We start from the raw sequence: 16,695 nt of genomic DNA on the forward strand, positions 1-16,695 counted from the left end.
GCACTGAAACGGGCCCTTCGGCCCACCGAGTCTGTGCCGACCAACAACCACCCATTTATAATAATCCTACATTAATCCCATATTCCCTACCACATCCCCACCATTCTCCTACCACCTACCTACACTACGGGCAATTTACAATGGTCAATTTACCTATCAACCTGCAAGTCCTTGGCTGTGGGAGGAAACCGGAGCACCCGGCGGAAACCCACATGGTCACAGGGAGAACTTGTAAACTCCACACAGGCAGTACCCAGAACTGAACCCGGGTCACTGCAGCTGTGAGGCTACAGTGCTACCCACTGCGCCACTGTCACTCTCCTGCTCATTCCCCACTTAAGAACATGAGAAATAGGAGCAGATGTAGGCCATTCAGCCTCTCGAGCCTGTTCTGACACTGGATAAGATCATGACTGATCTGACCTTGGCCTTAACTACACTTTTCTGCATTGTCCCCATAACCCTTTACTCCTTGAAGAGCAAAAATCTGTCCTACTCAGCCTTGAATATATTCAATGACCCAGCCTCCACTGCTCTCTGGGGTAGAGAATTACAATGATTAAAAACCCTCTGAGATAAGAAATTCTTCCTCAACTCCACCTTAAATGGGAGACCCCTTACTCTGACACTAGAGTTTTAGACTCCCCCATGAGGGGAAACATCCTCTCAGCATTTACCCTGACAAGCCCCCCCGAGAATTTATATGTTTCAACAAGATCACGTCCCAGTCTTCTAAACTCAATGAGTATTGGCCCAATCTGCTCAACCTTCCTCCCTAAGACAGCCCCTTCATCCCAGGAGTCAGCCTGGTGAATCTTCTCTGAACAGCTTCCAGTGCAAATTTATCCCTCTTTAAATAAGGAGACCAAAACTGTACACAATACTCTAGGTGCGGTCTCACCAATGTCCTGTAGAGTTGCATCAAGACTTCCCTACTTTTATACTCCACCCCCCTTGCAATAAATGCCAACATTCCATTTGCTTTCCTAATTACTTGCTGTATCTGCACGCTAACGTTTTTGTGATTCATGTACAAGGATAGCCAGATCCCTCTACACTGCAACATTCTGCAGTCTCTCTCCATTTAAATAATATTCTACTTTTCTATTCAAACTACCAAAGTGGACAACCTCACATTTTCCTACATTATACTCCATCCGTCAATTTTTGCCCACTCACTTGACCTACCAAATCGCTTTGCTGATTCTGTGTCTTCCTCACAATTTGCTTTCCCACCAATCTTTATATCGTCACCCAGTCTAATCCCACTCACCTGCTTACTCCTTATACCATTTAATATCCCACCCAGTCGAAATTACTCTCTCCCTCACTCCCCATTCCCTTTATGATAACTGTTGATTATCCTAAAATACTCAGGTTCACTACTGCTCCAGTGAACTGACCACTTCCACTCTTTCATTGCACTTTCTGTAATGGATGGCGCCTCAACTGACACACCAGAGTTTATCTGTGGCAGAACTGCTGAAACAGTGGAGGCTCAATCTAACTTCCAGATATGAAGCCACAGGTTCCATTGCACTGAGCTCTGCCCCAGCCCTCCAGCTCATTATCACCACGGCTCTGTACATCCGTTTTATTATTTATACTGCACTGCTGCTGCCTCCGGACAATTCTTCCTGCTTATGTTCACTCGACTTACATAATTATCACTGTTTACAAACTGTCCAGAGTGGTGGCGAGACTACAGCACCTCCCCAGACTATGCTTCACTTACCAATGTAGAAGGATGTGGGGCAATCGTCACCACTGAATATGGTGGTGGTCTCAGAGTCAAAGCGAAGCCACACACCAAGTGAGAGGACAGCAGTCCCGGTCAGCTGAGAACAAAAAGAGAATCACAGTTAGTGATGGGCAGTGAGAGTAATGGGGCGTAGTAGTACTGGGCCGTGGCAGGACTGGAGCATGGCAAGACTGGGGAGTGGCAGGACTGGGAAGTGGCAGGACTGGGAAGTGGCAGGACTGGGCCGTGGCAGGAATGGGACATGGCAGGACTGGGGACTGGCAGGACTGGGGACTGGCAGGATTGGGGACTGGCCGTAATGGGGAGTGGCAGTACTGGGGAGTGGAAGTACTGGGGAGTGGCAGTATTGGGGAGTGGCAGTATTGGGGAGTGGCAGTATTGGGGAGTGGCAGTAATGGGGAGTGGCAGTAATGGGGAGTGGCAGTAATGGGGAGTGGCAGGATTGGGGAGTGGCAGGATTGGGGAATAGTAGTACTGGGGAATGGCAGTACTGGGGAGTGTCAGGATTGGGTAGTGACAGTATTGGGGAGTAGTAGTACTGGGGAGTGGCAGGATTGGGCAGTGACAGGATTGGAGAATAGTAGTACTGGGGAGTGGCAGGATTAGGAAGTGGCAGGATTGCAGTCATAGAGTCATAGAGTTATACAGCACAGAAACAGGCCCTTCAGCCCATTGTGTCCATGCTGGCCACCCATCATCTATCTATTCTAATCCCATTTTCCAGCACTTGGCCCATAGCCTTGTATGCTATGGCATTTCAAGTGCTCATCTAAATACTTCTTAAAGGTTGTGAGAGTTCCTGCCTCTACCACCCCTTCAGGCAGTGTGTTCCAGATTCCAACCACCCTCTGGGTGAAAATTCTTTTCCTCAAATCCCCTCTAAACCTCCTGCCCCTTACCTTTTTTCTATGCCCCATGGTTAGTGACCCCTCTGCTAACATAAAAAGTTTCTTCCTATCAATGCCCCTCATAATTTTGTAAACCTCAATCAGGTCCCATCTCAGCCTTCTCTGCTCTAAGGAAAACAACCCGAGCCTATCCAGTCTCTCTTCATAGCTGAAATTCTCCAGCCCAGGCAACATCCTGGTGAATCTCCTCTGCACCCTCTCCAGTGCAATCACATCCTTCCTATAGTGTGGTGACCAGAACTGTACACAGTAACTCCAGCTGTGGCCTAACTAGTGTTTTATACAGCTCCATCATAACCTCTCTGCTCTAATATTCTATGACTCGGCTAATAAAGGCAAGTATCCCATATGCCTTCCTAACCACCTTATCTACCTGTGCTGCTGCCTTCAGTGATCTATGGACAAGTATACCAAGGTCCCTCTGACCCTCTGTACTTCCTAGGGTCCTACCACCCATTGTATATTCCCTTGTCTTGTTAGTCCTCCCAAAATGCATCACCTCACACTTCTCAGGATTAAATTCCATTTGCCACTGCTCTGCCCATCTTACCAGCCCATCTATATCGTCCTGTAATCTAAGACTTTCCTCCTCACTATTTACGACACCACCAATTTTCGTGTCATCAGCCAGCTTACTGATCATACCTCCTATATTCACGTTTAAATCATTAATGTACACTACAAACAGCAAGGGTCCCAGCACCGATCCCTGTGGTACACCACTGGTCACAGGCTTCCAATTGCAAAAACAACCCTCGACCATTACCCTCTGCCTCCTGCCACTAAGCCAATTTTGGATCCAATTTGCCAAATTGCCCTGGATCCCATGGGCTCTTACCTTCTTGACCAATCTCCCATATGGGACCTTATCAAAAGCCTTACTGAAGTCCATGTAGACTACATCAACTGCTTTACCCTCATCTACACATCTAGTCACCTCCTTGAAAAATTCAATCAAATTTGTTTGACACGATCTCCCGCTGACAAAGCCATGCTGACTATCCCTGATTAATCCCTGCCTTTCCAAGTGGAGATTAATCCTGTCCATCAGAATGTTTTCCAATTGTTTCTCTACCACTGATGTTGGGCTCACCGGCCCCTGTACAGGCCCCTCACCTGGTTTTTCCCTGCTACCCTTCTTAAATAATGGTACCACATTTGCTGTCCTCCAATCCTCTGGTACCTCTCCTGTGGCCAGAGAGGATTTGAAAATATGTGTCAGAGCCCCTGCTATCTCCTCCCTTACCTCACATAACAACCTGGGATACATCTCATCTGGGCCTGGGGATTTATCCACTTTTAAGCCCACTAAAACCGCTACTACCTCCTCCCTTTCAATGTTAATTTGTTCAAGTATATCACAATCCCCCTCCCTGATCTCTACACCTACATCGTTATTCTCCATAGAGAGTGGCAGGGTTAGGGGGGGAGGGAGGTGACGGTACTGGGGGGAGGGTGTGACGGTACTGGGGGGAGGGTGTGACGGTATCAAGGGGTGATGATATTGAGGAGTGACAGTAATTATTTAATAAATCATTTAATAAAACTAATTAATTTTATTCAGGCTATCATTAAGCAAGTAAATTAAAAAGACGAGAGATATCAGGACAGGTTTTGCGTTGGGACTGCAGTATGTGGGAGTTTCTGACAGAGACACTTTCCCAGATCCCACACTTACAGGAAGTATCTCTGTCTTCAGTCACTCCAGCTCAGAGTCAGTGAGCTGCAGTGTGAGTTAGAGACACTCCAAGACGTAAGGAACAGGGAGAGATTTGCAGTTTTATCCAGTCACTCCCCAGAGGAAATCATATGTGTAGGAAGGGGAGAGTGTGAACGTCAGGGAACTGGGTAGCAGGGTCTTAGGAGAGGTTAAGAAGGAGGTCCCACAGGCACTGGTCCTGCCCAACAGGTACAATGTACTCACTACCTGTGAGGATAAGTAGAAAGCCTACAGGGAGGCCAGTCACAACGCAGACCAAGGCACCATATATCAAAGACTGCCCCAAGGTGGGGAAGAGCAAAATACAAATGTAGTCAGGATTCTATAATTATGGCGATAGATAATGGCCTCTGCAGCCATGAATGAGAATCCCATCAGTGGTGTTGCCGACCAGTGCAGGGACAGCATGGATACTGGAGAGGAATGTGGAGAGGGAAGAGGATAACCCAGTTGTCATAGTCCATGTCGGAACAAACGACACAGGTTGAATAATAACCATGGGGGATTTCAACTATCCTGATATTAATTGGACAGAAGAAGCAGTTAAAAGGGATGAGAGAATGGAGTTCCTACAATGTGTACAGGACAGCTTTCTCGCACAATAAATAAAAAGCCCAACAAGGGAAGAATCACTATTGGATCTATTAATGGGGAATAAACCAGAGCAGAGAAAATAAAAGTAGAGAAACATCTTGGCAATAGTGACCATCATATAATACTTTCTAAGATAATAATTGAGAAGGACATCAGTATGATGGAAACTAGGTTAATAGATTGGAGAAAAGATGATTTTTGAGGGGCTCAGAATAGAACTTGGGAAATAAAACGGGCAGCAATATTGGCAAACAACAATGTAGAACAACATTGGGAAGCATTTAAAACAGTGCTCAACAGAGTGCGGGAAAAATATATTCCACGGACACCACGAGGATCAGTGCTGGGACCACTGCTGTTCACAATTTACGTTAACAATGTAGACTTTACAATTAAAAACACAATTCCTAAATTTGCGATGCCACTTAGCTGTGGGGGTATAGGCAACACAGAGGAAGACTGTAACAAATTACAGGAGGATATTAATAAACTTGCAGAATGGACATATAATTAGCAAATCAATTTCAATATAGGTGTTTCCCCTTGATAAAAGCAAAATAATGCAGATGCTGGAAATCTGAACTAAAACAGAAAGTGCTGGAAATACTCAGCAGGTCAGGCAGCAACAGTGGAGAGAGAAACAGAGTTAACGTTTCAGGTCTGTGACCTTTCATCAGAACTCTCTCCAGTGCCTCTATTGTGTTTTAATATGCCAATCAGAATTACACACAGTGCTCCAGGTGTGAATGATGAAACAACTGCAGCAATTCAAGAAGGCAGTTCACCACCACCTTCTTAAGGGCAATTAGGGATGGCAATAAATACTGGCCTAGCCAGCAATGCCCACATCCCACAAACAAATTTTAAAAAAGTGTGAGGTGTTTCATTTTGGTAAGAAAAATAAGGAGGTCGCATATTACTTGGAATATAAAGAAGTAAATGATATAGTGAAGCAAAGGGATCTGGGAGCGCAAATGCACCGATCACTAAAAGTAGCAACACAGGTTAATAAGGTCATTAAAAAGCAAACCAAATGCTAGGGCTTTTTTCTAGAGGAATAGAATTGAAAAGTAGAGAATTTATGCTAAACCTATGTCAAACATTGGACAGACCACACCTGGAGCACTGTGTATAATTCTGATCACCATTAAAACAAAATAGAGGCACTGGAGAGGGTGCAAAAAGGATTTACAAGGATGATATCAGAAATTCAGGGCATGTACCTATCATGAGAGGACCAACATTCTGGGGCTCTTTTCTCCTGTAAAGTGAAGGGTGTGGGTGACCGAATGGAGGTCTTTAAAATGATGAAAGGTTTTGATAGATTGGATACAGAGACAATGTTTTCACCTGTGTGGGGAAGAGATGACTAGAGGCATCAATATCAGACCAAGAAATCCAATAGAGAATTCAGGAGAAACTTCTTTACCCAGAGAGTGGTGAGAATGTGGAACTCACTATCACAGGGAGTGGTCGAAATGAATCGTAGAGATACATTTAAGGGGAAGCTAGACAAGCACATGAGCGAGAAGGGAATAGAGGGTTACAATGATAGATTTGGATGAGGAAAGATGGGAAGAGGCTCAAGTGGAGCACAAACACTGGCATGGACGGGTTGGGCCGAATGGCCTATTTCTGTGACATATATCCTATGTAATTCTATTATATGAGGAGTGAGCAGGGGAGTGGGATTAAAATACATGGTATATTAAAGGGTATGGGAAACGTAAGGACGTAAGAAATCAGAGCTGGAATAGGCCCCTTGAGCCTACTCTGCCAGTCAGTACCATCATAGCTGGCCTCCAACATCAACTCCATTTTCCCACTCTCTCCCCATAACCCTTGATTCCCTTAGTTCCCAGAATCTACAGAGCTCAGTCTTTTATAGTTGACCCCTTATGCTGAGACTATGACCCCTGGTTCAGCCAGGTGAAACAGCCTCTTAGCTTCTATTCTGTGAAACCCTCGAAAAATGTTATATGTTTCACTGAGATCACCTCTCATTCTTTTAAACTCCAGAGAATGTAGGTCCAATCTACTCAAACTCTCCTCACAGGATAACCCTCTCATCCCAGGAATTAGTCTAGCGAACCTTCATTTCACCACATCTGAGGCAAATATATCCTTCCTTAGTAAGGAGATCAAAACTGTACAAAGTATTTCAGGTATGGTCTAACCAAAGCCCTGTATCATTGCAGAAAGACTTCCTTATTCTTAAACTCCAACTTCTTTGCAATACAGGCCAACATACTATTCCCCTTCCTCATCACTTGCTGTACCTGCATGCTAACCTTCTGTGATTTGTGCCCAAGTCCTTCTGGACACCAATATTTATGCGTCTCTCACCTTTTAAAAAATATTCTGCTTTTCTATTCTTCCTACAAAAGTGGATTATTTCATGCTGCATATGAGCATTACTGACAAGGCCAGCATTTAGTGCCCATTCCGAACTGCCTTGAGAAAGTGAGCTGCCTTACCATGTGCTGAAGGGATTCCCACAGTGCTGTTAGGTTGGGAGTTCCAGGATTTTGATCCACATTATATGCCACCTGTATTGTCAGCAAACTTAGATATATTGCATTTGGCCCCCTCATCTAAGTCACTAATATAGGTTATAAATCGCTGAGGCCCAAGCACTAATTCTTGTGGCATTCTACTAGTTACACCCTGCTGCCCCAAAAATGACCCATTGACTCTTACTCTCTGTTTTGTGCCCGTTAGCTAATCCTTCATACTTGCTAATCTATTACCCCAATCCCAGCAGCCCTAATCTTGGATAACAATATCTTATTTGGCACTTTATCAAATACCTTCTGAAAATCCAAATACACTGCATCCACCCGACTAGTTACACCCTCAAAAGATTCCTAACAGATTTGTCAAATACGATTACCCTTTCATAAAACCGCGTTGACTTGGCTTAATCATATTAGGGAATTCTGGAAGATCTAAACCAATGCATCTTTCCAGTGGAGTTTTTATTCCTCAAGGGAATGTATATTCATTGAGAATTGTGAATTATTTCTTTGAAGGTTTTCCATTGCTTATCTATCATCATGTCTTTTAGCTAATTTCCCACTCTACCTTAGCTAACTCTCCCCTCATGCCTCCATAATGGGGAGCAATGAAGACAGTCAGATTATACTGGGTGAGATATTAAAGGGTACTGGGAGTGAGCAGGAAACTGGGAATAGATTGGATAGGAAATTAAAGGTGTGGGGAGTGAAGAGAAAATGGGTTTAGATAGTTCTGGCAGGAAATTAAAGTGTAGGTGGAGAAAAGTGAGTGGGATTAGACTGGGAGGGATAATAAAGGGTATGGGAAGAGAGGAATGAGTGGGTTTCGACTTGTTGGGATAATAAAGTATATTGGGAGAGAGCAGGAGAGTGGGGTTACACTGGGTGGAATATTAAATGTTCTGGGAGTGAGCAGGTTAATGGGAATAGCCTGACTGGGATTTTAAAGGATATGGAATGATGAGCAAGAGAATGGAATTAGAATAGATGAAACATTTGATGATATGGGGAGTCAGTGATTCGAAATAGACATGGTGGGATATTTAAATGAGCAGGAAACTGGGATTACACTCGGAGAGATATTAAAGGTTTTGAGGAATAAACAAGAGAGTGGAAATGGGAGATACTCTATCTCCTGTTTCTCTCTGCCTTTCGTTCTCTAACTCCCCCTCACTATCTCTCTATCTAACTGTATTAACTCATTGGTTAGGCTACAACTTGAGTACTGTGTGCAGTTCTGGTCACATCATTACAGAAAGGATGTAATTGCACTAAAGAGGGTACAGAGGAGATTTACAAGGATGTTGCCAGGACTGGAAAAATGCAGCTATGAGGAAAGATTAGATAGGCTGGGGTTGTTCTCCTTGGAACAGAAAAGACTGAGGGGAGATCTGATTGAAATGTACAAAATTTTGAGGGGCCTGGATAGAGTGGTGGTGAAGGGTCTATTCACCTTAACAGAGAGGTCAGTGACGAGGGGGCATAGATTTAAAGCGATTGGTAGAAAAATTAGAGGGGAGATGAGGAAAAACGTTTTCACCCAGAAAGTGGTGGAGGTCTGGAACTCACTGCCTGAAAGGGCAGCTGAGGCAAAAAACCTCAACTCGTTCGAAAGGAGTCTGGTTATGCATCTCAAGTGTCTCAGTCATCTGCAGGGCTATGGAGCAAATGCTGGAAGGTGGGATTAGAATAGGTGGATCGTTTTTCAGTGGGCACAAACACGATGGGCCAAGTGGCCTCTTTCTGTAACTTAAACTTTCCATGAATCTATCCCTCTGTCCCTATCTCTCCTCCTTTATGATTCACTCTGTCTCTTTCTTTCTCTATTTCTTAATCTCCTTGATGCTGTCTCTCTCTCTCTTCCCATGTGAGTGCTTCTGTGTGTGTGTCCTAGCCTGTCTCTCTCTCCCACTCTGTGTTTTTCTTTTGCCTCTTTGTCTTTGTCTGTCCATCTCTCACTCTCTCTGTCTCTATCACCCTCTCTGGGTGTTTCTCTCTATGTATCTCCATCTTGCTCTCTCTCTTTCTGTCTCCTTCACAGAATCATAACAGCACAGAGGGAGGCCATTCGGCCCATCCAGTCCATGCCAGCTCTCTGTAGAGAAATCCAGTCAGTCCCATTCCCTAGCTCTATCCCTATATCTCTATCGTGCAAAACGTTATTTGCCTCAACTGTCCATCCAATTTCCTTCTAAATCATTAATCGTCACCACTTCCACCACCCTTGTAGACACTAGCTACATAAATACGGGGTGGCACAGTGGCGCAGTGGTTAGCACTGCAGCCTCACAGCTCCAGCGACCCGGGTTCAATTCCGGGTACTGCCTGTGTGGAGTTTGCAAGTTCTCACTGTGTCTGCGTGGGTTTTCTCCGGGTGCTCCGGTTTCCTCCCACAGCCAAAGACTTGCAGGTTGTTAGGTAAATTGGCCATTATAAATAACCGCTAGGATAGGTAGGTGGTAGGGAAATATAGGGACAAGTGGGGATGTGGTAGGAATATGGAATTAGTATAGGATTAGTATAAATGGATGGTTGATGGTCGGTACAGACTCGGTGGGCCGAAGAGCCTGTTTCAGTGCTGTATCTCTAAAAAAAAAAATTCTTCCTCACATCTCCCCTACATCTCTTTCCCAAAACCTTGAATCTGTGTCCCATAGTCCTTGTATCATCAGCTAATGAAAAGAGCTTTTCTTTGTCTACCTAATCTAAACTTGTCATCATCTTGTACACGAATGTACGTTAATGATTTAAACGTGATATAGAGGTATGATCGGTAAGTTCGCAGATGACATGAAAATTGGTGGTGTTGTAAATTCTTTCTTTTTTCTTTTGGGCCTCCTTATCTCGAGAGACAATGGATACGCGCCTGGAGGTGGTCAGTGGTTTGTGAAGCAGCGCCTGGAGTGGCTATAAAGGCCAATTCTGGAGTGACAGGCTCTTCCACAGGTGCTGCAGAGAAATTTGTTTGTTGGGGCTGTTGCACAGTTGGCTCTCCCCTTGCGCCTCTGTCTTTTTTCCTGCCAACTACTAAGTCTCTTCGACTCGCCACAATTTAGCCCTGTCTTTATGGCTGCCCGCCAGCTCTGGCGAATGCTGGCAACTGACTCCCACGACTTGTGATCAATGTCACACGATTTCATGTCGCGTTTGCAGACGTCTTTATAACGGAGACATGGACGGCCGGTGGGTCTGATACCAGTGGCGAGCTCGCTGTACAATGTGTCTTTGGGGATCCTGCCATCTTCCATGCGGCTCACATGGCCAAGCCATCTCAAGCGCCGCTGACTCAGTAGTGTGTATAAGCTGGGGGTGTTGGCCGCTTCAAGGACTTCTGTGTTGGAGATATAGTCCTGCCACCTGATGCCAAGTATTCTCCGAAGGCAGCGAAGATGGAATGAATTGAGACGTCGCTCTTGGCTGGCATACGTTGTCCAGGCCTCGCTGCCGTAAAGCAAGGTACTGAGGACACAGGCCTGATACACTCGGACTTTTGTGTTGTAAATAGTGAGGAGGAAAGCCTTAGATTACAGGACGATATAGATGGGCTGGTAAGATGGGTGGAGCAGTGGCAAATGGAATTTAATCCTGAGAAGTGTGAGGTGATGCATTTTGGGAGGACTAACAAGGCAAGGGAATATACAATGGATGGTAGGACCCTAGGAAGTACAGAGGGTCAGAGGGACCTTAGTGTACTTGTCCATAGATCACTGAAGGCAGCAACACAGGTAGATAAGGTGGTTAGGAAGGGATATGGGATTTTTGCCTTTATTAGCCGAGGCATAGACTATAAGAGCAGGGAGGTTATGATGGATCTGTATAAAACACTAGTTAGACCACAGCTGGAGTACTGAGTACAGTTCCGGGCACCACATTATAGGAAGGATGTGATTGCACTGGAGAGGGTGCAGAGGAGATTCACCAGGATGTTGCCTGGGCTGGAGCATTTCAGCTATGAAGAGAGACTGAAAAGGCTAGGGTTGTTTTCCTTAGAGCAGAGAATGCTGAGGGGGGACCTGATTGAGGTATACAAAATTATGAGGGGCATTGACAGGATAGATAGGAAGAAATATTTTCCCTTAGCAGAGGGGTCAATAACCAGGGGGCATAGATTTAAGGTGAGAGGCAGGAGGTTTAGAGGGGATTTGAGGGAACGACTTTTCACCCAGAGGGTGGTTGGAATCTGGAATGCACTGCCTGAAGAGGTGGTAAAGGCAGGAACCATCACAACATTTAAGAAGTATTTAGATGAGCACTTCAAACACCAGAGCAGACAAGGCTACGGGCCAAGTGCTGGAAAATGGGATTAGAATAGTTAGGTGCTTGATAGCTGGCACAGACATGATGGGCCGAAGGGCCTGTTTCTGTGCTGTGTAACTCTATGTCCTTGATCAAATCTCTCCTCAATCTCCTTCGTTCCAAGAAGAACAACCTCAGCTTCTCCAACCAAACCTTATAGCTAAAATCCCTCATCCCTGGAACCATTCTGATAAATCTCCTCTGCACTTTCTCAAGGACCCTCACATCCTTCCTAAAGTGTCGTGATCAGAACTGGATGCAATACTCTAGTTGTGTCTAATCTGAGCTTTATAAAGGTTCAGCATAACTTCCCTGCTTTTGTACTCAATACCTCTATTTATGAAGCCCAAGATCCCATATGCTTTGCTAACTACTCTCTCAATATGTCCTGCCTCCTTCAAAGATCTAGGCACATGAATCCCCAGGTCCCTCTGCTCCTGCACACTGTACCATTTAGTCTATATTGCCTCTCCCTATCCCTTTCTGCCAAAATGCATCATCTCACACCTCTCTATATTAAATTCTATCTGCCACTTGTCTGCCTTTTCTGCTAGCCTATCTGTGTCCTATTACAGTTTATTTATTTATTTATTTGGAGAAACAGGCCCTTCGGCCCACCGAGTCTGTGCTGACCATCAACCACCCATTTATACTAATCCGACATTAATCCCATATTCCTACCACATCCCCACCTTCCCTCAATTCCCCTACCACCTACCTGCACTAGGGGCAATTTATAATGGCCAATTTACCTATCAACCTGCAAGTCTTTGGCTGTGGGAGGAAACCGGAGCACCCGGAGGAAACCCACGCGGTCACAGGGAGAATTTGCAAACTCCACACAGGCAGTACCCAGAATTGAACCCGGGTCTGCCCTTTGACAGATATTTGATTGATATCGTCCTCAATGTTTGCCACAACTCCAAGTTTGGTATCATCGGCATATTTTGATATTTTACTCTCTATTCCAATATCCAAGTCATTTATATGTATGAAAAAAAAGTAGTCGTCCTAGCACTGAACTTTGGGGAACAGCACTATCACCCATCCTCCAGTCTGAAAAACAACCAATTACCACAAAAAAGATCAGGAGAAGGACCCAGAGACAGGTAGCAATGGGAAGCTGTCCAGTCTAGACCAGCCTGTGGCTCCCGTCCAGTCCAGTCTAGACCAGCCTGTGGCTCCCGTCCAGTCCAATACAGTCCAAGCTGTGGCTCCGGTCCAGTCCAGTCTAGACCAGCCTGTGGCTCCGGTCCAGTCCAGTCTAGACCAGCCTGTGGCTCCCGTCCAGTCCAGTCGAGACCAGCCTGTGGCTCCGGTCCAGTCCAATACAGTCCATGGCTCCAGTCCAGTCTATTCCAGTCCAGTCCATGGCTCAGGTCCAGTTAAGTTCAGTCAGCCCAGTCCAGTCTGTGGCTCCAGCCCAGTCCAGTCTGTGGCTCCAGTCCAGTCCAGTCTGTGGCTCCAGCCCAGTCCAGTCTGTGGCTCCAGTGCAGTCCAGTCCAGTCTGTGGCTCCAGTCCAGTCCAGTCCAGTCTGTGGCTCCAGTCCAGTCCAGTCTGTGGCTCCAGTCCAGTCAGGTCTGTGGCTCCAGTCCAGTCAGGTCTGTGACTCCAGTCCAGTCCAGTCCATGGCTCAGGTCCAGTTAAGTTCAGTCAGCCCAGTCCAGTCTGTGGCTCCAGCCCAGTCCAGTCTGTGGCTCCAGTCCAGTCCAGTCTGTGGCTCCAGCCCAGTCCAGTCTGTGGCTCCAGTGCAGTCCAATCCAGTCTGTGGCTCCAGTCCAGTCCAGTCCAGTCTGTGGCTCCAGTCCAGTCCAGTCTGTGGCTCCAGTCCAGTCAGGTCTGTGGCTCCAGTCCAGTCAGGTCTGTGACTCCAGTCCAGTCCAGTCTGTGGCTCCAGTCCAGTCAGGTCTGTGACTCCAGTCCAGTCCAGTCTGTGGCTCCAGTCCAGTCAGGTCTGTGGCTCCAGTCCAGTCAGGTCTGTGACTCCAGTCCAGTCAGGTCTGTGACTCCAGTCCAGTCCAGTCTGTGGCTCCAGTCCAGTCAGGTCTGTGGCTCCAGTCCAGTCCAGTCTGTGGCTCCAGTCGAGTCAGGTCTGTGACTCCAGTCCAGTCCAGTCTGTGGCTCCAGTCCAGTCCAGTCTGTGGCTCCAGTCCAGTCTGTGGCTCCAGCCCAGTCCAGTCTGTGGCTCCAGTCCAGTCCAGTCCAGTCTGTGGCTCCAGTCCAGTCAGGTCTGTGGCTCCAGTCCAGTCAGGTCTGTGACTCCAGTCCAGTCCAGTCTGTGGCTCCAGTCGAGTCAGGTCTGTGACTCCAGTCCAGTCCAGTCTGTGGCTCCAGTCGAGTCAGGTCTGTGACTCCAGTCCAGTCCAGTCTGTGGCTCCAGTCCAGTCAGGTCTGTGGCTCCAGTCCAGTCAGGTCTGTGGCTCCAGTCCAGTCAGGTCTGTGGCTCCAGTCCAGTCAGGTCTGTGGCTCCAGTCCAGTCCAGTCTGTGGCTCCAGTCCAGTCAGGTCTGTGACTCCAGTCCAGTCCAGTCTGTGGCTCCAGTCCAGTCCAGTCTGTGGCTCCAGTCCAGTCAGGTCTGTGGCTCCAGTCCAGTCAGGTCTGTGGCTCCAGTCCAGTCCAGTCTGTGGCTCCAGTCCAGTCCAGTCTGTGGCTCCAGTCCAGTCAGGTCTGTGACTCCAGTCCAGTCAGGTCTGTGACTCCAGTCCAGTCCAGTCTGTGGCTCCAGTCCAGTCAGGTCTGTGACTCCAGTCCAGTCCAGTCTGTGGCTCCAGTCCAGTCAGGTCTGTGACTCCAGTCCAGTCCAGTCTGTGGCTGCAGTCCAGTCCAGTCTGTGGCTCCAGTCCAGTCCAGTCCAGTCTGTGGCTCCAGTCCAGTCAGGTCTGAGGCTCCAGTCGAGTCAGGTCTGTGACTCCAGTCCAGTCCAGTCTGTGGCTCCAGTCCAGTCAGGTCTGTGGCTCCAGTCCAGTCAGGTCTGTGACTCCAGTCCAGTCAGGTCTGTGACTCCAGTCCAGTCCAGTCTGTGGCTCCAGTCCAGTCCAGTCTGTGGCTCCAGTCCAGTCAGGTCTGTGGCTCCAGTCCAGTCCAGTCTGTGGCTCCAGTCCTGTCCGGTCTGTGGCTCCAGTCCAGTCAGGTCTGTGACTCCAGTCCAGTCCAGTCTGTGGCTCCAGTCCAGTCAGGTCTGTGACTCCTGTCCAGTCCAGTCTGTGGCTCCAGTCCAGTCAGGTCTGTGACTCCAGTCCAGTCAGGTCTGTGACTCCAGTCCAGTCCAGTCTGTGGCTCCAGTCCAGTCAGGTCTGAGGCTCCAGTCGAGTCAGGTCTGTGACTCCAGTCCAGTCCAGTCTGTGGCTCCAGTCCAGTCAGGTCTGTGGCTCCAGTCCAGTCAGGTCTGTGGCTCCAGTCCAGTCAGGTCTGTGGCTCCAGTCCTGTCCAGTCAGTGGCTCTACTCTACTTTGATGCTGCCTGGACTGGAGGGCATGTCTTACGAAGAAAGGTTGAGGGAGCCAGGGCCTTTTTCATTGGAGCGAAGAAGGATGAGAGGTGACTTGATACAGGTGTACAAGATGATGAGAGGCATAGAGTGGACAGCCAGAGACTTTTTCCCAGGGCGGAAAGGGCTATCACCAGGGAGCATAATTTTAAGGTGATTGGAGGAAGGTTTCAGGGAGATGTCAGAGGTAGGTTCTTTACACAGAGAGTGGTGGGTGTGTGGAATGCACTACCAGCGGTGGTAGTAGAAGCAGATAGATTAGGGATATTTAAGCGACTCTTGGTTAGGTACATGGATGATAGTAGAATGAAGGGTATGTAGGTAGTTTGATCTTAGAGTAGGTTAAAGGTTCGGCACAACATCATGGGCCGAAGGGCCTGCACTGTGCTGTACTGTTCTATGTTCCAGTCCAGTCAGTGGCTCCAGTCCAGTCGAGTCCGTGACTCCAGTCCAGTCCAGTCAGTGACTCCACTCCAGTCCAGTCCAGTGTGTGACACCAGTCCAGCCCGGTCAGTGACTCCAGTCCAGTCAGTGACTCCACTCCAGTCCAGTCCAGTGTGTGACTCCAGTCCAGTCCAGTCCAGTCAGTGACTCCACTCCAGTCCAGTCCAGTGTGTGACTCCAGTCCAGTCCAGTCAGTGACCCCACTCCAGTCCAGTCCAGTCAGAGACTCCACTCCAGTCCAGTCCAGTGTGTGACTCCAGTCCAGTCCAGTCAGTGACTCCACTCCAGTCCAGTCCAGTGTGTGACTCCAGTCCAGCCCGGTCAGTGACTCCAGTCCAGTCAGTGACTCCACTCCAGTCCAGTCCAGTGTGTGACTCCAGTCCAGTCCAGTCCAGTCAGTGACTCCACTCCAGTCCAGTCCAGTGTGTGACTCCAGTCCAGTCCAGTCAGTGACCCCACTCCAGTCCAGTCCAGTCAGAGACTCCACTCCAGTCCAGTCCAGTGTGTGACTCCAGTCCAGTCCAGTCAGTGACTCCACTCCAGTCCAGTCCAGTGTGTGACTCCAGTCCAGTCCAGTCAGTGACTCCACTCCAGTCCAGTCCAGTGTGTGACTCCACTCCAGTCCAGTCCAGTGTGTGACTCCAGTCCAGTCCAGTCAGTGACTCCAGTCCAATCCAGTCAGTGACTCCAGTCCAGTCCAGTCAGTGACTCCAGTCCAGTCCAGTCAGTGACTCCAGTCCAGTCCAGTCAGTGACTCCAGTCCACTCCAATCCAGTCAGTGGCTCCACTCCAGTCCAGTCAGTGACTCCAGACAAGCCCAGTCAGTGACTCCAGTCCAGTCCAGTCAGTGACTCCAGTCCAGTCCAGCACAGTCAGTGACTCCAGTCCAATCCAGTCAGTGGCTCCAGTCCAGTCCAGTCCAGTCAGTGGCTCCAGTCCAGCCAAGTCAGTGACTCCAGTCCAGTCC

At 47.9% G+C, this 16,695-nt stretch overlaps 1 protein-coding gene across 1 annotated transcript in view; it reads right to left on the reverse strand.

The window, feature by feature from the left end:
• LOC137384052 (CD9 antigen-like) overlaps positions 1 to 16,695 on the reverse strand; it is a 629,833-nt gene that overhangs the window by 466,439 nt on the left and 146,699 nt on the right. Inside the window, exon 2 of the mRNA XM_068057616.1 lies at positions 1,736 to 1,838. Coding sequence (XP_067913717.1) covers positions 1,736 to 1,838 — 103 coding nt within the window. The remainder of the gene's footprint in view (positions 1 to 1,735; positions 1,839 to 16,695) is intronic.

This window comes from Heterodontus francisci, chromosome 25, assembly GCF_036365525.1.
Source record: "Heterodontus francisci isolate sHetFra1 chromosome 25, sHetFra1.hap1, whole genome shotgun sequence".
In the NCBI taxonomy this organism is placed as follows: domain Eukaryota; kingdom Metazoa; phylum Chordata; class Chondrichthyes; order Heterodontiformes; family Heterodontidae; genus Heterodontus; species Heterodontus francisci.